This window comes from Pelmatolapia mariae, linkage group LG23, assembly GCF_036321145.2.
Source record: "Pelmatolapia mariae isolate MD_Pm_ZW linkage group LG23, Pm_UMD_F_2, whole genome shotgun sequence".
Taxonomy (NCBI): domain Eukaryota; kingdom Metazoa; phylum Chordata; class Actinopteri; order Cichliformes; family Cichlidae; genus Pelmatolapia; species Pelmatolapia mariae.
Window position 1 is genome coordinate 25,380,833 of NC_086246.1, and position 25,854 is coordinate 25,406,686.

At 40.3% G+C, this 25,854-nt stretch overlaps 1 protein-coding gene across 1 annotated transcript; it reads left to right on the forward strand.

Annotated features, from left to right (window-relative positions):
* Window positions 1-181: 181 nt before the first annotated feature.
* mfsd6a (major facilitator superfamily domain containing 6a) lies at window positions 182-25,854 on the forward strand. Its single transcript, XM_063467123.1, has 7 exons — window positions 182-410; window positions 2,446-3,970; window positions 10,259-10,356; window positions 12,571-12,732; window positions 12,898-12,996; window positions 14,826-15,112; window positions 22,550-25,854. Exons 2-7 carry the CDS (start codon window positions 2,448-2,450, stop codon window positions 22,772-22,774), a joined length of 2,394 nt encoding a protein of 797 aa, XP_063323193.1. The 5' UTR covers window positions 182-410; window positions 2,446-2,447; the 3' UTR covers window positions 22,775-25,854.

Consider the following 25,854-nt stretch of genomic DNA (forward strand, 5'->3'; position numbering starts at 1 on the left):
TTATATTTCTGAGAGGAATTAGTCCAAACTATCCAATAATTTAAAAATAAATACAATTTTATAAAACAAAATAAGGTAGCGCATACGCATGAGCTTTATTTTGAAAGTCTTGGCATGTTGTCGTAGAGGTCCCAATGGCGGGCTTGACCGTGGCGTCTCTGTTTTCTGGACAGGTGGAAGCTCCGGTTTGACGAGCTGCCGTTGTTCTCAATACAAAGACAGGCGGAGACGAGAAAGACCTAAAATTCCCCCCGAATTAAAACATGAACTTATGTCGGAGACTGTAAATATTTTACAGAAAATAAAAGCGGTAGTTTGAACGTTTTTTGTGAAAAATGTCCGCAGGAGAAGAGAGAAAATTGAACAGAAACTGCGCAGTCATAGTTTAATGAGAGCGGTGACCTGAGCAGGTAAGAACATTAGTTTGCGTTGTCGTTAAATTTGTCCTTTATTTTAAATTAAGTCTCGTGAAATACATGTTTAAAACGTTTAATTTGGGTTACATGGTAGAAGTCCTGACATTCGGAGACACTTCCTTTGTGTTTAACCGGGTTTAAATGAGCGCCAGCACTTCCTTAGCAGTTCCTTAAATTGCCCCTTAAACGTTCCGACTTTGGTTTGTTTTATACAATTTAGATAACCCGTAGTTTTGTTTAACATGTCTGACACTTCCGCGGAGACCATCACTGATAGATGGACGGCTTACAAACTGGGGTCTGAGGACCTCCAGAGGTCGTATGTTTGCTGAAATATCTGTATTGGTGACTGCTGCTCAGCTTTCAGTTTTATTGTTGTCACGATACACAAGTGGATCTCAAAGTAAGGCTTAGGGACCTTCAGGGAGTCTAACCTGGCCGTCTTTGTATAAAAACAAAATATCAGGATCTTCAGAGTACATCCACAAACACTGACGTTACACAGGTCGGATTATAGTACCAGGAACTCGTCCATTTAGACTCATTTAATTTGGACAAGGGAGAGTGTACAGATTGTTTTAATATATGTGAATACTGTGACACAGAAATATGATGATTTCATTTCTTTTTACCAATTTGGACAATACTCTACACATTTAGCCCCTTCTAGAATGGATTATATTATCTAGCACCCATTAGGGCCATTTAAAACACAGAATCAGATTCTTTGAACCTTTTATTCTACCTCTGAATGCTTGGATTCACAGTTTTTCTATCATGTAGACTTCATGACACCAAGTCTAGACCATGGACCACTACGTTGATACTGTTCTAATCTGGATTATCATTCATTACCAAACCGTTTCAATAAATGTTTTGAGAAACAGTTTCAGACATGTCTTTCACACAAAACATGTGATTAAAGAGAGGTTTTTTCTTTTGGCTCCTGGACCACATGAGACTAGATCTAGACCATCACCTGCTGCATTTAGACTCTTTTAATCTATAGATTATGTAATCAAGAAAACATCCGGGACAGTTTCAAATTCAGATTCTGTGAGACTTTTGTCCCATCTGGAACCAGATTACTTGATAGCTTTTAACCATTTGGTTATATTTGACACCAGGCGTAGATCAAAAATGACTACATATTAGAGAACAAAGTGCATAGAAGTAGTGCAAAGGACTTGGTCTGAGTATAGAGTCCATTTGTTAGTGGTCTGAATGATGAGGGTTACTCAGACCATGGCTGGTGAGGTGAGTGTGCAGGGATGGGGTGTGGGGGGATGGTGTTAGCTGACAGTCCGAACGGCCCAGGGGAAGAAGCTGTTTGTGAGTCTGGAGGTGTGGGACCTGATTGACCTGAGTGTCTACCAAAGGGCAACCGGTCAAACAGGTGGTGGGTGGGGTGCAGGGGTTACCTCTGATGGTCCTGGCTTTCCCGAGACAGGAGGACCTGGTGATGGTGTACAGGGGTGGCAGAGGGCAGCCATAATCTGGATTATATTACCCAACATAGGTTCAGGTTAGGAGCTCTGTTTAAGACATAATCCTTAAGTTAATATTCCATAATGCCACTCTGAATAGATGGGTTTTTTAAAGCAGCTGGGCTTGTCTACAGTATTCAGAACTGCCTAAATGTTCCTCCAGAGGCAGATCTATTTATACCGGTTGTTTGATTTTGGCCACAGTCAGACAAGTATTGTTTTTGGAAAGTCTCCAGAGAACTCAGCCCTTTCACAGAAAGACAAAGACATGTCGTGATCAAGGTTTGCTCTTTTTATTGTTTTCTCTCATAGTCAAACAAGTTATCCACAAATGTTCTTTTTCTGTTTTAAAAATATTTAATATTAAAACATTTCTCTTAATCTTTCGGGTTATTTCTGGGTCTTATTAGCAGATTTCTGTTATAACTTATATTTTAGCAGAAAACTACTAATGATGTCTCACAGTGAAGTAGTTACATGATGAATTTAGCCTCATTTGGTTACTGTGGCGTTACCCTAACCCTCATTTCCTTATCTTCCAGATATGCCAGCTGACGACAAGGTTGCCATCCTGACAGATGATGAGGAGGAACAGAAGAGGAAGTATGTCCTCGCTGAGCCATTCAACACCCTCTCCATGGCCCAGCAAGAGGCTGTCACAGCGCCACCAGGGCCCGGCTCTGAGATGGCGCCTGATCAGGCGGCAGCGGTGGCGGCCTCACACCCAAATTCCATTGACTGCTGCGAGAGGATGTGCCTCCGCATCAACAGCCACCTCCTCATCTCCAAAGTCTTCTACTTCTTTTTCTATGCTGCCTACGGCTCGCTGCACCCCCTGCTGGCCGTGTATTACAAGCAGCTTGGCATGTCAGCCAGCCGCAGTGGGCTGCTTGTCGGCATCCGCTACTTCATTGAATTTTGCAGCGCCCCCTTCTGGGGTGTAGTGGCGGACCGTTTCAAGAAAGGAAAAGTCGTGCTGCTGTTTTCCGTTCTGTGCTGGTTAATGTTCAACTGTGGAATCGGGTTTGTCAAACCTGCGGAAATGATATGTGAGGAAAAGGGAGCTTCTCTCACCACACCGCTTCCACCCGTGGTGACGGTCCAGCCTCAGGAGAACATAACACAACCAAGCAACTCCACCAACCACACCAGAAGTAGGCGAAGCCTAGGGGAGGTGCGTGAACTCTTGGACTCCTACGTCGTCGTGCTCCACAGGCTGGAACGTAGTGTGGATGCCAATACAACCACAACATACCCTCCATTTAATTTACTAAACACCACCCAGCTTGTACCAAACACCACCCTGCAGGCCACCACCACGACCACCACTAGTCCTGCTCCAGCACCCGAGATCATCTACAACAGGGACCAGGTGGAGTCCATCTTCCTCCTCATCCTGCTTGTCATCATCGTGGGCGAGTTCTTTAGCGCTCCCGCCGTCACCATCGTGGACACGGTGACCCTGCAGTATCTCGGTAAAGCCCGCGACCGTTACGGCCTGCAGAGGATGTGGGGCTCTCTGGGTTGGGGTCTGGCAATGCTGCTGGTGGGCATTTGGATTGACCACACTCACATCACCGTGGCGATCGAAGGCACTGGTTGCGCTGTGCCCGATTATCGCCTTCACAACTACCAGCTCGCCTTCATTGTCTTTGGTGTTCTGATGGGTGTGGCGTTGATTGTGGCCACTCAGTTTTACTTTGAGAAAGGCGGTGAATACCAGCAGGAAGTTCCAGAGGTGGTGGAGGACTCTGCGAACACTGAGAGGGAGTCAGTCGCTTCAGACCAGACCCCGACCCCAGACCCCAGCAACCCCGACACCACCCAGGAGTTCCACTACAGTGACCTCCTGAAGCTGCTGTGCAGCGTGCGCTACAGCTCCGTCCTCTTCGTCGCCTGGTTCATGGGCTTCGGCTACGGCTTCGTCTTCAGCTTCCTGTACTGGCACTTGGAGGACCTGGGCGGGACCACCACGCTCTTTGGGGTCTGCTCCGTCCTCAGCCACATCTCAGAGCTCGCTGCGTATTTCACCAGCCACAAGTTCATCGAGCTCGTGGGACACATCAGGTAAGAACAAACACTACAAAGCACCAAAGCTCCTCCTGCATATACAGAGATTTTCTCATCACACATCATTTAGTAGCTGGTAGTTGGTCGCTAGCGAGCATTCCAGGTTCCACTTGCCTGGTTAACAGTAATACCACTCTCTCACATGTCTGCAAGTGTATCCTTCACTTTTATTGGTTGTTGCTTGCGTACACTTTGTGTCGTCAGTGGTTGTGTGGCTTGTTGTCATTGACATTTTGAGTTGTATGTTGCTGCTAGCTGCTTCTTGTGTTGATATTCCTTAACCTCCTAAGTAGAGCAGGGCGATATGGCCAAAAATATTTATCACAATATATATTTGAAAATTTGCGATAACAATATAACTGACGATATAATTGATGCGAGACAAAATACAACTCCACAACATTACTAGCGCAAAAAGACAACCTTCCATTTATTTTCACTAAACAAGAAGCTGGTTTTTATGTGCATTAAAGCTATATAAAAATTTAACAGTGTAAATGCAAATTCCTTGCTGAAAGTTTAACCAAAAGGCATTTCCAGTAGAAATGGGCTGACATATCCTGAGCATAACCATGTATAATATCCACTGCAGTTAAAAAGAGGTGCTTTGCAACATTAAACTGCAGTGTGCAGTGCGTATTTTTCGGACCATAACGTGCACGGGATTATAAGGCACATTAAGCGAAACAAAGCAGTCAGATAAATCAAACTTTATTAAACTCATTCTTCTTGCTTCGTCCACTTCTGTACCATTGATTCATTAATGCTGTATTCTATCACAGCTGCTCTATTCCCATGTTGTTGCAGTATATTAATGACTAACCTCATATTGTGGATGGATTATCTCAGTTGTTCTCCTGACTGAAGTTTGGTCCGTTTACAGCATCCTGCCATGCGATTGCATTTGTCTCTAACTATCAGGAACCTTAACGTTAACTTTTATAAGTGGAAAAGTGTTAGTGTTCATCCTCCAGCTTTACTGTTTATGTTATGCTAACATAGCTGTGTCGCTAGCGATCACGTAGCACATCATTATATAGCAGCTAGCCCAACTTCAGTAACCCTACAAACGTCACTGCTGTTTAGTTTCCTGTCTTCATTTGTGTTGGAAGTGATAGCAGAGCTGTACGTTTGAATTTTTTCAGAAATCTCTCAGTCAGAACATGCTATATCATGCTTAGGTAACTAGCGAAACTAGCGAGCTAACTTCCGCTAGCTTCCTGCTAACGTTAAATGTAATAAATTATGTTTTCATGGATGCCTGGAAGTTAAACTTCATAGTTACACCTGGTAAAGCAGCAACGCTGATCGTTTTATTAAAGATGAAAGAATTTAGACAGTTTTTAACTCTCAGTGATGCTGCAGTGTTTGTTTGACCTGAAGCATACGGAGTTTAGGACCCAGATTACTCCCAGATTTAAGAGCATCTTAGTCCGACAAATACGGCAATAACGACAGCCCGCTTGCATGTTCTGCAAAAAAATGTGCTTTGTCGTGTATCTGACGGACAAACACCAAACCAGTTCCACATCACTGAAGTTGCACCATTTTTACAAACCAATTCTGGTTCATCTGTTTCACTCAACAATCAGCCATGTGCGTATGAAAACAAAGGCACTGCGCATGCGTGTTTTACTCATATTCTATTGCGATATTTCATTTTCCTATCGTTGCCTAACATTATACCGGTATTACCGTGAACGGTATAATATGGCCCAGCCCAACTCCTAAGACCCAAACTCATTCAGGGCATGCTTTTTTAATTTTTCTTTGCTATTTGGGCTGATTGGGACCTGATGAATGTAAAAACAAACAATTAGCAGATTTTTTTTTTTAACCTAATTTTTGTTTCTGAGAAAAATGAGATCCACATATGAAGACATTTGTTATAATTTTGATAGGACAGTTGCAGTATAATGTCCTCGTAAGTGGATATCAGGCCCTTGTAGAGCAAAATTTTGTATTTTGGTCTAGACAGCCCAAAATGTGATGTCCACATATGTGGCCGCCAGGCCTGAGGAGGTTAAGGCTGCTTGGAGATCACGTTTACTTTGAACTTTTTTTTCTGACTTTTTTTGTCCCATATGTTTTTGTTTTTGATAATCATGGGAACCAAGACAGAAACATCTCATCTGGTAATTAACTAATGAACTAATGAATTATTTACTAATTATTTATTATCATGCTGTCAGGTTTCACATAGGTGATGTTTCTCCTTAGATACACAGTACTATCTCTCCTTCTGGGCTATTTAAAGAGCCAGTTCATCTGTATTACCATTGCTGGAGCATGAGTTCCTTTTTCCTCGTGTTCAGCTGCCTCTGATCTAACTCTTCCACCATAAAATCAAAGAAATCTGTAAGCAGTTTCAAAAAAATCCATCTTCTCAAATAAATGACCAAAAACAACTTCCATGCTTTCTTTAAAGACTTTTTAAAAGCAAAAACTCTTGGTCAACCATTTAAACTGTGCATTCATCGCATTAATGGTGGGTCCAAACAGTTCAGTCATCGCCTCGCTGTGTTTGGTGTCAGAGCTGTGACAAGTGAGCGCTCCTCTTTGGGACAATGCTGCCATTGAATTCAGGGTCGGACCCTTCGGGTAGCTTCGACATCTGAGAACAAGGGGTTAGATTTCACAGATCCATCTCTGCTGTTGACTTTCAAAGATCTCTCAAGTCTATGCGAGGTGAAGATGGAGCAAATTTAGCTGAAGTTCTTAATAAATACACCTGCAGGGCATGCTAATATTTCTGTTCCTCGCATTAATCAAAAGCCTTGTACGAAGCCACTGATAGTTGGGAGCATGCAGCAATTACTCAGACAAAATGAGGCAGTCGTAGAAGCTAGACAAGGTCTATAATGTAACTGAATAATGAATGATGAGCACCATTTCTCTGGTGTCAGACGTGGAGTACTTTCTGTCCTTTGTTTTACTTTTAGAGGCCTCAAAAGAGAAGAATTTACTCAGCTGTTCACTGGCAAAAAGTGAAAACAGTGGGACTCTAACTGACATGACTGTGACTGTGGTTACCAGACCTCCAGTTAGCAACGAAACTTTTATTCATAATGTTTCAGAGTATTTCTATTCCTCTCAAGGCTGCTGATTATCTTAAACTACACACATTTCACTTTTCCTTTATTTAGAATAACAAAAATACAGCATGTAATATACGTTAGTACATGAGCGAAACACAGGGCATGAAAGTAGTAATGTCTTTGTTTCTCCACTGGGAGTTAGCAGATTAAAACTGGGGAATATTTAGACTGATTTAACTTTAAAGTAGAAGCAAAAATATAAATAAACTGAACAGGAATGCTCACTATGAAGAGGTGCTTATGCAAGACATCAGTGGGGATTTTTACACGGACACAGGTCAGAAGTTGTTTGATTTCAGTGCCTCTGACAGACAAATCAGGCCATCTAGGTAATGCACATCATCGCCGTAAATGTCAACAAACAGGGAAAAATGCAACAATAGGATGAAAAAACATCCAGCTGCTCGCTATCTCAGATTTTAAATGTTGTAACATGTTGTAGAGCAGTGTTTTCTGTTCAGCCTTTGCAATTTAAAACCAATAGTTTTCAAATTTTTACATCAACATGAGACGAGGAGTAGGAAGCTGATAGAGAGGGAGAGCTTCAGCTGTTTGAGGATCGGTTTGTCATTTTTCTGATCCAACTCATTCCTCAGATCAGCATCTTCCTCCTTCATACAGTCCTATGACGGATGTCCACGCTTGTAAGCACTGTCCAGAATTGGCGCCTTGGGAACTTCTGCTGGCCACCATACGGCTGCGTTGACGTGACAGACCTTAACTTTCTCTGTGATCACAGTGGGGACTTTTAGTTCACTTTCAGAGCTGATGGTAGATTTTTAAGTGACTAGAAGCATTAGCAGAAATGTTTTTGGAAGTCATCTTTGTTTCTCGAAGCTGTGAAGCCTAATATCATTTCCCATGTTTCAATTTAGCCAATCAAAAGCAGCTTGCTGTGCCATTATTTCATTATATGTGTAAAATCTGGACACACTGGTTAAATATATTAACAGTAGCTCCTTTCTGTTCATATGCATTGAAACCTTTAGGAATTTTAAAGCAATGAGAACATTTCACCTGTTTTTGAAAGCACCCTTTCATAGAAGACAGTTACAGCCTTTACAGGCCCACAGGCTGTCTGGTTCCTCTTAATCTGCATTAACGACTCTGTGTGTGTATATTCAGTCTCATGCAAACACGCCCTTCATCTTCCTGTGTGTTTTCAGGATGTGACTCTGTCTAGTAAGCACACTTCCTGCTTCACTGCAGCGTCTGAGCAGCAGCTTCCTCTCTGGTGGTCACTTGCTTTCATTTTAACCGATGAGAGCATGTTAATAAGTGACCTCAGGCTGAAGGTTTAATGTGTTGACCCTTTTAAACCAACCTGTTAGCACAGAGAGACCATCTGCTACTGCTCAGATGTGCTCAGTTTAGCACTTAATGGAGTCCATCTTAGAGGACAGACTTAACTCATAATGTCCAGATTCTAAAGATGTACTTTCTTGTGAGGATTATCGCAGTTTCCCACCACACCAAATCAGATAATCGCTGTAGAGGTGCAGTAAATATTAGCTTTATTTATTTAATGTTGTTGTTATTTTTAAAGTTTCTATTCTGTGCTTTATTGTAACACTTGAAATATTTTGGAGGTTTAGATCATTATCAGACAACAAGGCAGCCTGAAAACATCATCACAACTTAAAATTCATACTTCTTCATTTGAATACTTCCAAGTTCACATCTTTAAAACATGTCTGGGTTTGCTAGTCAGAGTTTCTAAGCTCTTAGAGAGAGAGAGAGAGAGAGAGACGCTAAATGTTAATCAGGTCAGATGTTGGTCAGTCGCTCTGCACCACTGCAGCAAGCGCTGAACCTTATTAGATCCCTGTGCTTGTGTGCAGGAAATGCATTACTGTCTGGAGGCGATATTGGGCGCAAAGAGGGTGCTGCAACAAAAACTTCTTTGTAATTGCTTTGGTTGCCAGCAGTTTACTGTGGTTGCCTGTAGTTTGAATGGAAGATGCCGACTTGTCTGCAAAAACTTGCCAACTACTCTCTAGGCGGTCGTGAAGCTGTGAAAAGTATGAAGCGACCCATACAAGGAGATGCAAATGAATAAAAGTTGTGCCCCTTTGAAATGTTTTTGAAATGCAGACTATTTGGTGTCATCCACGTAACCAAAGCAATCAAAACAAGATTTTTGGTGCAGCGCGCTCTTTATAACTAGTTTCATAATAAAGGCGGCTAACCAGTTTGGGGATACACATTTTTCCCTATCAGCCAGAGGTTGCCAGCACTGACGGTCCAATCTCTAGACCTGTGTGGCTGAGGCCTAACAGCTCTCATTTGTTGTTATTATCTTTGGGAAATGCTGACAACACGACTTTTCCCTGTAACGTTGTTTTCAGCGAGAGAGCTTGTCGAGCTCAGTGTTCACACACCCAAAGAACAGAGTGTGTCTGTGTGTTCAGTAACGCTTCAGCTGATGAACAAACATTAAAATAATCCCGGTGATGAGCGCGATGAACTCGGTGCGTGTTGTGCCGTATTGTTCTCGAAATAGCAGAACAAAGCCTCCTTGATGGGTACGAACAGCACCACAGAAGAAGAGCAGAAAGATTAATGAGGCGAACACTTAAATACAGGCTCATATAACTAAAATACATTTCCTGTTTTTGTAGCAACAAAAAACCACCAGAATAAATCAATCAGCTGACTTTAAAGACTTTTTACCAGCTTGAGTGTTTGTCAGTTTTTCAGCATTATGCTCTGTACCATTGGGACATAACTTCAATATTTATTGCAATAAAGAAACAGTTAAATAGCACAAAATATTTTTGTCTGATAAACAAACTGCAGCAGGTTTGGGTTTAAGATAAAAAGGCAAGCAGATCCAGACGAACTGTTGCTCATTTTTAGTTACAGGATGAATTTGTTGTCTTTGCTGATGTGGAAAAAAAAAAAGAGCAAAACTTAAAGATTCAAATGATGAACGATTATACTGACTGAAGGTGTGGCCTTATCACAACCAGTTCATCCTAATGGTCATACTTCCAGTAAAACTAAGAATCAGGATGCTTACAGGATAGAAACAGCTGAAGACATTTCTTCAGTCCTTGGAAAGATGTTATTAGGATTTAAAAATGCATATCAGTCTTACCAAACATCACTAAAGCAAAGAAACAACACAGACTGAGTTGGTAATTAATTGCAACAAGTCTCATGCTTCTTCTCTTTCCTTCCTTAGAGTGCTGTACATCGGCCTGGCCTGCAACACTGCTCGCTACCTGTACATCTCCTACCTGGAGAACGCCTGGATCGTCCTGCCCATGGAGATCCTTCAAGGTAACCCTTTCTCTGTCTGTGTCTGCAGGGAGTATTGGGACTTTAGGACCCAGAGGACAGGACAGGCCAGGAAATGGCTTTGTTTGTCCAGCATGGCGCCTTATCAGACAGCGTTTCTCTTCCTGCAGTATCGCTGGTTAGCAGAAGGCTGTCAGGGCTGCAGGAGATGACAGAAAGCTGTAAAGTACTTGAAAAAAACTGAAGGGAAGGGAAACGGCCCGGATTCTCAACCGCACGATCTGTATTACTCTGTGTTATTTCCTTTATTGTAGCAGCATTGCAACATACAGAGAGGATGTTAACAGAGGTGTCGTCAGAAAGCACATGTGCAGGGCGCTGCCGGACTTGAAAATAACAGAGAAAAAGTCCTCTTTCTCTGAGTCACAAATCAGTCAAATGCAAACTTGCAAACCATGTGTCACTTTTTTCAGCCCGGATAATGAATGCTGGCTTTTCTGTGCAAGCAACAGTTTTCTCAAAACAGGGCTGATCAGTTTCAGTTTTAAAAAGGAAAAAACTGACAATATGACATCATAGGTCCTGTTTATGAGCGGTTAGTTTCCTGTTCGGGAGCTGCTGCGGTTTACAGAACACTTAGCAGTAATCTGTCTTCTGTCTTTCTGATGTTCACATTAATGAGCTTTTCAGTCTTCACTCAGTCACTTCAGTTCCTTTGTGGGCTCAGATTCACAGTTAGTGGAAACTAAAGCCACAGTTAGCAGCAACACGGATTTATACATACATTTAATACATTTTTTTTACTAAATATACATTTTATATTTTTATTTAAGTTTTTTTTCCATTTTTTTTATTTATGTATTTTTGTAAATATAATTATTTAAATTTTATTTTTTTATTTTGTGTTTTTATGTTTTTTAATTTTCTGTTTTTAATAGTTATATATATTCTATTCAATATTAAAATATTTTTATTATATATTAATTAATTTGATATTTTTTTTATATTTATATTCCCATCACACCATATGAATTAGCATCCCAGATCATTAATACTGTATTTCTAATTTATCTTTGACTTTATTTAACCAATGCAAAGTAAGGTGAGAAATGCAGTGTATACAATAAAACTACAGTGAAGACTTGAGCAGTGAACAGCTGCTCTCTGTGGCTCACTGGTTTGCATGAGACATCCGCCCTGAGAAAACACCTAAGCCTCGCAGAATAAACACGTGAAAGCTGCATCGGGGATTCAGCTCTGAGTGCTCCACCTGTTGGTCCAGCGTTACGCTGAGAATGACACAATTTCAAAAAGTCTAAAAGTATATTTAGCATTTGCAACACATGCGGTGTAAAAACAGGGAGGGCTGAGGCAGGCTGCTTTTTACCTCGATATGATTAGCTGGTCTGCAGAGAGGAAGCTGAGCTGAGGTGAAGAAATAAAACTGTCACTGCAGGTTAATTAAACATATATGTCAGCATTTATTTATTCTCCTGAGTCCACAAATGGTTGACACTTGGCAGTGGAGAAATAAGGAAAAATAATTTAACTTGTGACATTTGACCTTGCAATGCATGAAAAGCCAAATTTTCATAGACTTTATTTAATCCCACAGTAGAGCAATTCACTTGCTCAAGGGCTAGGAAGAAAAATGTGAATTAGAAATAGATTTAGATAATAGATAACAATAGAAAAATAAATAAGAAAGAATGCAGCAGTCAATATCTGCAGGTTATTGACTCTTGATTGGAGTTTGGAGGCAGCACAGAGAGCCAATCTTTGTCTAAGAGGAGGCTTTAATGTGTGAACATTAATGCTGCGAGGTACACAAATGCATTATGGGGGCAACACTCTGCATGTTTAATATCATACACTCATGCAGGTCTGCTAATATGAATGCTGCTAATAGGGGTGTTAGTAGCTTTAATATAGTTTAAATTCTGCGTCTATGCTTTTCAAATGTGCCCTATAGTCCACTAGTGAAAGTTATCCAAGCTTCATGACATTGACTTTAAATGTTGTGATGAAATGTTTAAGCAAACTCATTTTCAACTGGAAGTGTTTTTAAGTTGAAAATCTGGCCAATTGTTAAAAAACATAATTTCAGAGGCTCTGCCTGTATTTGTTCAACACATGCTGTTGATGTAATGACTCTAAAGCTGAGATGTTGGAGTTAATTGAATACATCAGGATGCTTGAGTTTATTTAAATCCAGATTCAGCTGTGACCCTCTGTATGTCCCTGTTTGTCCTCCAGGTGTGACCCACGCCTCAGTTTGGGCAGCTTGTATCTCCTTCCTGAGCGCCGCGGTCCCGCCGGCTCTCAGGACGTCGGCACAGGGAATCCTGCAGGGCCTGCACCTTGGGCTGGGCCGCGGCTGCGGAGCCATGGTCGGAGGAGTATTCGTCAATTATTTTGGTATGAAACGAGCACATGAGGCGGAAATTGCCTTGCAGCACACTGGCTAATGTTTAAATGCAGTACCGGTGTAGTGTAAGTGGTTTTATTTGAGCTGCTTTAGAGTAGGAAACACAGGAGAAATGTGAGTTCACCTTGCTAATGGTTTCCCTGTTTGCTCTGCAGGTGCCGCAGAGACGTTCAGAGGAATCGGCATGGCCTCCCTCGTCATCCTCCTCATCTTCTCCTTCATCCAGTGTCTAACCGGAGACACTGAAGGCAAAGGTGGGAAATAAATAAACAAGATCGCAGATATGCACATAGAGCTGGGCGATATAAGATTTTTTTCACATCACGATATGTTTTTTTCATTTCAGGCGATAACGATATATATCACGATATAAGCCAAATAACTATATTTGTAAGATTTAAATGTGCTGTTGCTCACAAGTAAAATGTGAAATAATCAGCAGCTTGTTTTGATTTAAATATTTATTTCCCATAATAAGTTCAACAGGGTAGATGTACTTAAGGAACATGAGACTTCAGTTTCAGATAAATAAAGGCAAATATTGCAAACTACACAAAAGGCAGCCGCTAAAGCGTTTAAGTTCCAAAATAGAACAAACAAAACAGACTACTAAATTGTCAATTCCACTTAGAAACAAAATATTAATTCTAAAAATAAATCTTAGTTTGTTTTACAGAAGAACAGACAAAATTGACTAACTTTTGTCAATATCAAATAAACAGAACTAAAAGGAAATTCTCAATCTCTCCTTGTTGTATAGCTTAGCTTTTCAAACAGCTTTAACAGTTACTTTAGTCTGACAAAAGCCGAATGACGAATTAGCACTTTCAGTCAGAGATTGAGCATGCACCGGTTTATTGTATTTCCAGACTTGCTTTCGGGACAATTTACAGTGCGCTACTCTGTTTTTTGTCAGACTTGAAATAGCCGAAATACCTTCACACTACGGAACTTCTATGGCCCTTCCGTTCGACAATCTCTCCGGCATTGGAACCATCATCTGTTTTCTCTTCGGTAACCTTTGCTCACGCTCTCGGTTGATTTTTCTCTAGTCGGCACACTCATTTCCTCCATTACCTGGGCAGCCCGGCTGGCTGCTTCCCAAACAAATACACATGTGCGGCTTGGCACTTGTGCTGTACGTAACAAGTCACGTGACGTGACGCTGCGGCTGTGATTGGTTCAGCTCTGCGCTACTTAATTTGGATTGGCTGTTCTTCTTTTTTTTTTTTTTTTTTTAAGAGGACAAGAGAGATGAGGCCTATTGCAATAGTTTAATTTACCTATCGAGAAAAAATTTATTTCGCAATACATATCGTTATCGTTCTATCGCCCAGCTCTATATGCACATTAGGCATGTTTTGTATGTCACTAAGTAGATTGCAGGTTTATAGTGTCTGCAATATTTAGAAAACTAAAGCATTAACTAATCTTGTCTAATAAGAAGTGTAAGAACACAGCATAATAATCACCTTCTAAAAGCAAATCGATGAAAAGTAGCTCCATAGTGTTGAGGTGTACAGATTTGCCTAACAAGTGAAAGATTCCTGGTTTGATCCCAGGAGGAAACACTAATGCCTTGACCTTAGCCCCTTGTGGATAAAGGAGCAGCTTAAAAATTAAAAATTAAAGCTAAAACTATGTGATCCGCAGTAAACAAAAGCTGTGCTTCCTGTTGATATTTTGAGCCGGATGTTGGATCACGGCTGGTCATGTTTCCACTGCTTTTGCTGGGTTTGTCCCTCGGGGTTGGGTCTAAGTGTGTCAGGATGTTCATGAGTGATGTGGATTGGTGCAGTTTTACAGATAATGTGGTAATGAGAGGGCTTTGATCGAGAGGAAAACTCCTGATTTACCAGTAGATCTACATTATAACCCTCACCGGTGGTCATGAGCTCTGGAGAGTGACCAAGAGAGGTGGAGGAAAAGCTGGAAAAGTATGTCTGGAATACCCTGCTCTAGATTAGCAGAACAAACTGTTTTAACTGATGCTTTTGCTGTGACATGATACACATTCAGATCCTTAAAATCTATATTTTTCTGCCTGTCGTTTCGTGTTTCTTCCCTCTGCACCTTCTTCCAGAGGACAAAATGCTAGCAGAGAACATCCCTGTGCCCTCCAGTCCAGTCCCCATCGCCACCATCGACCTGGTGCAGAGTCACGCCCCCGACGGCAGCCCGGCCCCAGTGCGACAGGCTCCCTTGTTGCCAGTAAGGAAGACCAAACATCAGGAGGATCAGGAGGACCCGAACAGGCCGGCTTGGATGCTTTCCGGTGCCCCCTGGGTCACCATTGCCTTCGCCTTCGTCCAGATCAAAGAGATGATCAGCCTGGCAAAGAACAGCACTCGAGACCCTCACCCACTGCAGGTGAACAGACAGTAGCCAAGCAGAGTTTTAGTCATGAGCACATGAAAAGAAAAACAAAAATCTGATTTAGGAACTAAAAATGTGAGAACTAGTCATTTCGGACGACTTACAGTAATGTTATGTTTGGTTCAAGTTGTGGGAATATTAAACTGGGACTCTCCTGAACAGTTTTCTGTCTTCTGCAGTCAATTTAATACAGTTTTATTTGTAGAGCGCCATATCGCAGTATCAGTGGCCTCAAGGTACTTTATACTGTCAGGTAAAGATTTCACAATAATACAGAGAAAAGCCATCAATCAGATGACCCCTGTGAGCAAGCACGTGGTGACAGTGGGAAGTAAAAACTTCCTTTCAACCAGAAGAAAGCTCCAGCAGAACCACATCATCAACAGTGTGCTATGATTAGAGAAGCTAAAAGCCGCAGCAGGTCTGTCACTCTCTGAAGCCTCAGTATAGAGGCTTCAGAGAGTGTATAGACTTTTAGCTCAGTCTTTTTAGGAAAGACAAAGCAAAAAGGGTCAGAAAAGTGGCTAAATGTAGCGACAGCTCTGTCAGCAGTGAGGTGACAGAGCTAATTATCACTAATCAGCTGCCGCTGTAGTAGGGTCTTCATTTCATGGACGCACTCCTCCTCCACCATCTCCAGTGCAGCTGGTGATGCTAGTCCTTGTTCTGTCAAGCTGGAGGTCAGCCCCACATGTAGAACCTGCAGCAGGTGGAGAAGTGGTGCCACCACAAGGTCTGCTGCAGCTGCAATCCAGGAAGGTGGAGTTTCAGTTAGAATAAGCAGGGTATGAAACCTGAGACAACTCTATGCCACAGCAGCAACCTGACCTGGTTGACCCGGACTTTCAAAGTAAGAGTGAAGTCATTGTGCGCTGAATCAAACATGATAAATGTATTAATGTGTACACGAGGGGTGATCAGAAAGTTCTGAGAGCAGATACCTGAATATCAAAAGCCTCACCTGATTTTATCTTCAGCTGATCTCTAATCAGATCAGACTCGAGTTCTCAGACTGTTTTCAGTGTAGCTGCTTTTTTCAGAAAGGACTGTTACGTCCGTGTATACTTGTGGCTCTGTAATGTGAGCTGGATGTCCTCCACTGCATCAGAACACTGATCCTTCAACTTTAGTTCCAGTTTTGGGAAATGCACAAAGTCACAGGGAGGCAAACCTGGTACACGGGGCAGGAGGTGAGCGAGACCTGTGTTCAGTGCAGTGGCAGTCTGCATTGGGAGGGACCTGCGTGGTTGTCCTACGCAGAGCTTTACAGACAATCGTCTGTGTGTCGTAGCTATGCATTATCACAAGCAGCTTTCTCAAAATATGTTGAACAACCAGTAATGTGGGCTACTTTAGCTGCTGTTACTGCTGTTCTTTAGCTTAGAGCCATTCCCAAGTTTATTTTGGGCTGATGGTTTGTTCCAAAATATGTTCTTTCCAACTAATGGTGGGATATACAAGCAGTTCAAGATCAAAAATAAGTCGAAGAAAGGGGGGGAAAAAGGAAGTAATTTTAAACCTAATGGCTTTGATAGTTCAGTTTCTTTTTAAAATGCAAGTTTTCAGTGTTTTAAACTGGAAATTTTAGACAACAACTAAACCCAGGTTAAAAAGTCCAAAAGAAATCTGAGTAGAAAAATTGGGTTTCAATTTTGGGATCGAACTCAAATGGTTTGATCCTCAAGAATTAAACCAAAAGGATTGTCATTATCATCCAAATCAGACTGTTAAAGTGCATCTGAGCCTACAGCAGGCATATTCAAAGTAGTATAACTGAAGTAACCTAACAGTTGGACATGGGTGTCTGTATGAAGCCAACAACCGGCTGTCAGATAAAACAAAGAAAGTATAATCCAGCAGTTTTTCAGCAGTGCTTATTATTAATTTTGACATTGACCTGGAGGGTCAAGAAAATACAAAACTAAAACTACACCTTTTAATTATTTTTTTTAATTGAGTTTCGTCTTTTCTTCTTAACTACATTAAACTATCTTAGCTTCAACTTCTTTTATGTCCTGTTCCCTGATTTTCTTCAGACTTCTGCAGCTTGTCTCCTCACAGAGTTTCCGTTTTCACACATGCTCTGAATAAATGATTTGACTGGCTGAGAGAATGAGTTACAAAGCATACGACTGGTCAGTGTGTTTCCTGTGTGCATACGTTTACTCCTGTGTAGGGATGGGTATCGAAAACCGGTTCTTGTTGAGAACCGGTTCCCACTGTTTCAATTCCTTGGAATTGTTTGCCATTTTTGCAAACGATTCCCTTATCGATTCCAGTCGCCCCGAATGACGTCACCACGTTGTGGAGCGTCATTTACCTGGCAGGAAACATGGCGGCTCAAACGCTAAAAAGTTTGGTCATACTTTACGAGAACGGATGACAACAGGGCAACTTGCAATACTTGCAAAGTAGATATTTCATTTAAGGGAGGAAACACTACGAATATGCAAAAGCATTTGCTCACAAAACACGCGATAACCTCAAATGAATGTCGTGTTTTTAATTCCGCTCCGGACTCGTGAATCTCAACCCAGCAGCAGCGGTAACGTTTGTACGTCCTCTCCCATTAATGCGGCAGGTAAATAATCAACTAACAGTGCATATTATGTTAGCGCGATCTGCCTTATTACAAATCCTGCCATTACTGTGCATTTAGGTGACCACGATGAGAGAGACAGACAGAGTCTGGCTGGCGCTCGCTGGCAGTTGTCGCTGCAGTCTACCGTTAGCGTCTCCTTTCAGACCAGGATACGAATGTCACTGAGCAGTGACTAAGTTTGTGGTAAAAGGCTTGCACCCATTTGCCAGATGCCCCCGATTTTCGGTAAGTGAATGTGTTTAATTGTAGGCAGGGACATTACTGGATATTCTTGTGTAATTGCTACAGAATAATTTATGTTATACTTTCTTATTGCTACAGAAGAATATTTATTTTATTATTTTAGATTTACAATTTTTTTCCCCGGGGACCCTGTGACACCCCATTGAAGAGCCATAGGCTGTGGATCTCTTAAGGATCTCTTAAGATCTCACTGTTGGGTTTGTAAGGCCATGCTACTCCTAAATTTCTATCTTGTTCAAAGAGAAGATATAAAACAAAGTTCTAAGCTAATCGACCTTAGTGTTCTCCTTTTTTAAAAAAGAATCGATAAGAGAATCGATAAAGAATCGAATCGTTAAACAGAATCGAAAATGGAATCGAAATCGTGAAAATCTTATCAATACCCATCCCTACTCCTGTGAAAACAAAGAAAAAGATGTGCAGATTAAAATTATTTTACCGTAAATATTAGAAACGTTGTGGAGAGTTAAATAAAAAAAGAAAGAAAGAAACTAAAGGGTCCAGGTCCCGAATTCTTATAGAATTAACTTGTATAAAAGTTTTAACAGTGCAAATTTCAAAACTATATTTTCTGTTTATCGGTTTACATGTTTAAAATCTCACAAGAACACAAAAGTCTGAAGCCTGTCGGAGCTTCTTGTACTGATTGTTTTATTTATTCATGTTTTTTCATGTTTCTTCCCCTCATGGGTGATCTTTGCTCCTGTTCTAGCACATTTTCAAACCAGCAGCATCTTATCTGCGCGATTTTTATCATCACCATCGGCCATACCCTGTTATTTTTTGGGAGAACTGAACAAAGTCCTTAACTCACCATAGCCAAACACCAGCGTTAATGCTTCTAAACTGTTGACTTTTAAGCTGAAAACTGCCTGAGACCTGACATTCATTATCAGATGCAATCCGGGTCAGCCCGAGGCACGAGTTGCTTTTTGTAGTGTGTAAGTGGTCAGACCGGGACTTTCAGGAAGAGATCTAAAAATAGCAGCCAGCCTGTCTGGTTAAAAGAGGATATTCCTGATGATGAATTTACTGGCGATCCAAACAGGAGTAAAAACAAATCAGACTGATCAACAAGTATAAAAATAAGAAAACGGTTAGAAGTGAGCTCAGTCAGTTATAGACATCAGCACGATTTAAATCAGGGAAGGGTTTTGATTTGTGGACATTTTACATGGTGTGTAATTTTTTAAATAGCCACATGCCGCTGTAGCTGCTGTATTACAAGGCGTTGTGTAATAATAACTCACTGTTTCCATCTGTTGTGTCTGAAATGTCTCTTCTTCATGCTTTAACTCACTAATCTGACACTTCCTCCTGACTGGCTGCCCACACACACACTGAAGAAAGGTGAGATGGTGTTGCGTGCAAAGGTTGATGGAAAACTACTGTGTGTGTGTGTGTGTGCGTCTGTGAGGTGGGGGTGTAGTTCAGGATTTTCTGTGTGTGTGTTTTTTCATGCATGGGGTGATAACAGTGACTCAGGCATACCTGGGTCTGTGTGGGTTGTGGGCGTGTACATGCATGTACGTCTTTGTGTGTCTGTGAACCGCCCACACCTGACTCTTGACATCATGTGAGGCGCTTACATGTATGGGTTTCTCCCCGGTGATGTCACCTCCAACCCCACCCTCTGGGGGCGGGGTCTGAGGTCTGCTTTTGTGGCCGGGAGCTGATCACTGAGCTTTACCCCTGACTGATGAGGTGTTTAGATAATCTGTGCTCGGTAAAGCAGCTACTTCAGTCTTTTGTTGCTTTGATGGCACTGCTGCTGTCTGCAGAATTTCCCAAAACAATATATTCTGTTTTTAAATATAATATATCTTTAAAACACAACTGTTATAGACTTTCTGGCCAAAACGCATTTAATAATTTTCATAGTTAAAAAAATATGCATATCATTTTCTTTGCTGAGAAAAGAAGATGATATGCATAAAATAATTTTTTTTGCCTTCTTTTTTTGCTTCACAGCTCTTTCTTGTGTTATAAAAATCGCATGCTTCTTTTCTTAACGTTGGTGCATTTTCACTCACATACTGTTTTAGCAATTTAGACCTTTTATTGTGTGACCATAAAAGTAGGTAAAAATGTGACCTGCCAAGGTATGGCAGATGCAAATGAGCTTTAAGCTAACTCTGGTACAGTGGCTCAAATAACAACATTTATGTTAGTGTTGTACACAGTCCCTTTCAAATAAAAATAATGAAAAAATAAAAAAAATAACATAACTATCACCTGTTTGTTTTGGGACTCAATGTTGGCACCTTGGACAAACAGTGAAACACTGTTGGCCAAACTAATGCTAACAAGCTTTTATTACCATAGACTATATGGGTGCATCACACAACCTGTTAATTGTGCTAAGTGACAGACTAATTGGAATATAACTCACCTAAACCACAGCATGAACTACTTGGACGTGCTGTCTCTAACTTTAGTATCCAGATAGATGAGTTATAAAAACAAATCACCACGCGTACAGTTTTTATGAAGAGTTATACTGTCCATAGAGGGGGGGAAAAAAACACTTTTTATAGCAGTGTGTACATATTTTTAAATTTATCCCCATTTCCTTGTTGCGATTACACAACAATAACTGTGTAATGTTTAAGTTAATAATTACAATTGCAGATAAAATGATGTATTGTTTGCTATGGGAAAAATGAGCATATGTTTTTTTTTTTTCCATAACGTAGCAGCCGTGCAAGCAAATAAATCAGATTTTGTCAGAGTCTTATTTAATCAATTTGATCTGAAGATTAAATAAGACTCTTAGCTGCACTTTGCTCTGAGTTTAGTTTAAACACAGTAAAATAATAAAAAAAATAAAAGCCATGCTGAGCAGTAAATCCTCCCTATAAGGGGATAAAACACAAGATTTTCATTAAAGCTGCTAAACAAATGTAGGATGAAAATTGTAACAGCTTTTGTGTCACTAAATTCAATTTTAACAGTTTTTAAAATATTTTTACAAACAGATATTAAAAAAAAAAAATCTGTAAAACTGCAATAAAAAAAAAAAAACCACCCACATCTGCGAAAACAAACACTAATGATGTTAAAAATAATAGGAAACATATGGTGGACATATATTTACTTTATAATGAAAAGCTAGCTTTGTTTAATTGATTCTTTTTTTAAATGCAGTTAAATTTCTTCATTTTCGTATCCTCACCGGTTTTTAGGGAGGTTTAAAGCTGCTACTTCTAATCATTTTTCCACAATATTTACTATCACATGACAGCATTTCATTAACTTTTCTTAATCTGTCCTTGATAAACTTAAGTTACATTAAACCTGTGTGCAGTATTCAGTGGCGGTGTGATTGCAGCTGCTTCCTATTTAAGACAGCTTCTCTTTGCCAGATGAAGGGCTAGCATTTTTAGTTACAGGTTAGTTAAATAGTGTGGGAGTGAGAGTCTGTTTGCAATACTGGAGTTATGAAACTGTAAAACACTGCAGTAAGCTCTGGGAGTAAACACAAGCTCACATCTAGGAGCCACTTTTGTCATTTTTGTACAATAACTTCAGGCTATTTAATGAAGTTATGTGTACTATGACTATTTGGTGAGTTACAGGCCCTCAATATACATACAGATGCACAATTTGTAATACTTTCAAGTAAATGAGATTTACTTATTTAAAAAAACATTTATGCCCTTTTTAAAAACTGACGCCAAATCAATTTTACACCCACAGCCAAAAATCTGATCTCATGGAAAAGCATCATCTGTAGTTAAATGACAACATTCTAATGTGTGTCCAGCAGAGGAACAGGAACCAGAACTGGTACCCTGGAGGTTTGATCTGTTTTCCAATGATTCAACAGAGAAAATATCAAAAAGACCCTTTAAAGTTTCGGGTAAACTTTAAAGGGTCTTTTAGCATCTGAAGGGTCTCATTTTTACCTACATTTTGGTACCAGACCCATCTTCTAGTTTTTTTCCTCCTGAGTCAGAATAAATTTCTAATGTAGTCATATTTGAACACACTGAGCATTGCTTATGGCTCTAAAATGTAGAAACAACATCAGTACTGACATGTTCTATATAATAGTTTTAACATCACTCGACAAACTCGTCGAGGTTGAAATTTGGTTCAAATCTTTAAAATTTAAGCACAGAGGTGTCGGTTGCGGTCGTGCAGCCTCGCTAACAGTGCAGGAAATCTTTTTATTCATTAACCACCGACAAACACGTTCAGACTGCACCGATGTTGCCATCTACCCTGAACCGTGCAGGCTCTTTAGAGCGCCTGGAACAGAGCCAGGACGAGAGAGCTGAGGTCTGAAGATGACCTGGAAGCAGTCAGAGTAGCAGAGGAAGTTCAGGGAAGGTTACCCAATTCTTAAATACTTGTCATAGTTAATACGTTATGTAAACAGCTAGTGTTAGCTTTAGCACCATTGTATCCATGTCTTTGTTGGCTAGTAACAGCTCAGGCAGGTTTTTCCAGCTAGCCTTTTGTTGGAAGCAGTTACACATGATCTAGCAGATGTAACCTAAACTGTTGTTCGGCGATTGTGCCACATGTTCAACTGGCTTCCTGCCAGCCGCCCTCAATGTTTTTGTTTCTCATGTTGCTAGGTGCCTAATGAGCGGGCGGTGGCCGAGTACGAGGCGGTGGCAACTTCGCACAGAAACTCGAGCGATGACGGCGCACACCCGCCGAAATCCACCACGGAAACTCCCACACAAGCAGACACCACCCACATCTCACACACAGACTCTGACAAAGACCAAACGCACCCTGCGTCAGATGGAGGAGCGCCCAAAGACAATCCGGTCTTCACAGAAGAAAACGCACATTGAGTGTTCTTTTAAAAACTATTGAATGCACACACAGAGGGCTTTAACCCCGATGTGTTTCATTACTGCAAAGTGACCTGTCTAAACAAGTTCATCTGTCCTCCAGTTCAGTGTTAAAATCTTATTGTGTGGTGAAGTGATTCCTCTGCAGTTTATAAACACTGTGTGTCCAGATTATTCTTAAAGCTAGTGTAGTGTGTACATATGATCGTGAAATGGGGGATTATTCTTGAATACTGGAAGCAAGCTGGAAATGGTTTAATTCTGGAGGTGAAGTGGTTTCTAAACTTCATTAATGGATGGTTTTTGCAGCAGGCACTTTGGTTTGAAACTCTGATCTCTGCGCACTGCAACACCTTCCAGTGGACTGTGAAGGAAATTCCTTCATTTGTAAATGTGCCTCTTGATATGTTATTTAACTTAATTTACTTTTAAAATGGGAAGAAAACTGTTGAACTGCTTTTAAAAGAAGTAATGATACAACGTGCAGCTTTGACTGGACGACAGCACAAATGACTTCATGGGTAGCTGAGGATTTTAACTTGTGGCAGGTATTTTTTTTTTTTTATTGTTTTTTTTGTTAATCGTACTGTAATACAACAGTTCCCAATCTGAATGTGCCGCAGATCATTTTCATGGCCACGCTTCAAATGTGTGCGGCTAAATTCACAATAAAAGCCTCTCAGTTGTGTCTAGCTGAGTGCTTTTAATTTGAAGCAGCAGCATAAGTAACTAACCGTGAAAACTACCACATACTGAATGAGAAATACAGCACACAGAGAAGCTTTAAAACAAGTTTAAATTCAACCTGTGATTACTTGGTATATAAATAAAATCAGAAACATTTTCTTTAATGCACATAAAACAGAGACTATCTTTTCTACTGAGGGCCTGCTTTTCTAAAAATCAGTGTTGTTTATTTTTTTTCTTGGGGAAGTTTAACCCATTTAAGTTAATGTATCAGTTTAATGTTTCTCTAAAAGTTAACTAATGTCTGTTCTGGAGCTCTTTCTACGATCCCCAAAGATTTCTGTAATTAAAAAAAAATGTCACCTTTCTCTTCCCTCCTCATAGAAAAGACCTCTCCTTTCTCCTTGTCTTTGTAGAGTCATGATGAGGCACAATAATGTAAATTTGGAGGTGAATAACAAACCATAAATTATGCATTACATGTGCACACTTTCACCAAAGTTTTCTTTTTTTTCCCCTACGTTTCCACTGTTGCACAAAAAAAGGAAACAGAAATAAAACAGTTGCATAAAATAATGAATCAAATTGCAAAGACTGCAAATATATTTGTGAAAAAGTCACAAAGTGCATAAAAATCAGGCAGTAAAACAGGTAAAAATACATAAAGTTTATTAAACAAAGTGATTCTAAGGACATGTAAAAAATAAAATACATTTGATTTTTACTAACTGTTAATTGCAGGACCAAAATAATTTCTAATACTTTGGTGATAAAAATTTGAAATAATAATAAGCACAGCCTGTGATGGCACACCTTCACAGTGCGTGAGTAAATGTCTGTCTCCAGATTAATTTGTGATATTTCCTTGAAAATATCAAGATTATTTCTCCTGTGTGATCTTTTCTGATTCTGACATGCAAATATATAAACTGGTGCTTATTAAAATTGGGTTTAATTCATTCAAGCATAAAATAACCTCCGACTGAAAATCTGAGTGTAGACAGTCTGTAACCATAACTGTACAATGAGAATGATTCAGGTTAATGAAAAGGCAACCACATGAAATATAATTACAGTTCAGGTAGTTAATGGCACCGTATTATTCGCAAGATTATCATGTGTGGTGTTAACACGATCTCCATATATTCATGTCTCAAATGTCGCGGGAATAAAGCGAATAACCGGGACGTAAAAGGAAACAAGAACGGGCTCTGTCACGTTCAGGTGGATGGTAAATTAGTTTGCCCCTCATATGACAGTTGACATTGATATAGTTATAATGTGGTTAGAAGAACTATCTGAAAACCTGTTTATTACAAAAACAAGTACTGTTGGTTGTTTATGTATTTTCTACATACGCTTGCAATAATTTGGTTACGTCTGTGGTCTGTTGGGAATCTCTGTAATACTTAAAATTGTATTTTTTAAAATTCCTTAAATGCATTTAATTTATTTTTTTCAGTGCAGTTTCAGGTTGTGGTACCTTAAAAATGGACAGAGCTGGAAATGGGAAGAATATTTTTATTTTTGGACTCTAGAGTAGCTTTGTATGATTCACAGTTCAAAATAATCCGTATTTATCTTAAAATGGGTCTCACTTCATCCCTTTGACCAGCCTGGGAATACACTGCACTCACTTAAGGAAGCGCTTTGATTCCAGCAGACGTGTTTCAGAAGTGTCTCTATGCTCGGGCATAGAAATCAGATAAAGTTTCAAAATAAAAGACCCTCTGTAGACTGAAGATTACATTTCTAAAACACTCCTGATGTGATTTGAAGACATTGCAGCATCCCACACTCAAACCTAGTGTATCCCCAGTAGCGATGACAATATATAAGGACATCTGCTCTTACTGATATCATAAAGAGCAAAAGAACTACCTGATAAGATGGCATTTGGAGTTTGCGGCTCAAAAGGGTTGCTTGTACATACGTTTTGCCCATGTTTAACATGAGCTTCGGCCACTGGAACAGAGGATGGATGCAAAAATGTAGGAAAAGCAGAATTGGTCCACATAAAGACGTTACATCCTCTACCTTTGTTGCTCCTTGACAAATCAGATTTTTAAAGTCTCACAGGAGGAACTGCTGAGTCTGTTAATTCTCGTCAGAGCTCACTGAAGGAGCTTTGATGAAGAAGTGCCTCTTTAAACTTCTTAATCATCATTATTGTTCTAACTTCTTATGATGAGATGTTGAGCAAAGACCCCTTTACTGTGCTACACTACACTCCACTGCCAACAGCTGACACACTCTCTGCTTCCTGTCTTTTATTTTCATGCCAAATAGTTTTCAGTATTGAGTGTTTTTGTGCCGTATGTGTAGGAAAGCCTTAAAGATGAAGTTACTCTATGTACTGTAATGATGTGTGGTCAATTAAAGGACTTTTTGAA

Bases quoted from the DNA above. Each gene is read 5' to 3' on its own strand.
- mfsd6a (XM_063467123.1), top strand. From the start codon at position 2,448: ATGCCAGCTGACGACAAGGTTGCCATCCTGACAGATGATGAGGAGGAA. The intron at 3,971-10,258 runs GTAAGAACAAAC...TTCCTTCCTTAG, and splicing joins GAGCTCGTGGGACACATCAG to AGTGCTGTACATCGGCCTGG. The intron at 15,113-22,549 runs GTGAACAGACAG...TCATGTTGCTAG, and splicing joins GAGACCCTCACCCACTGCAG to GTGCCTAATGAGCGGGCGGT.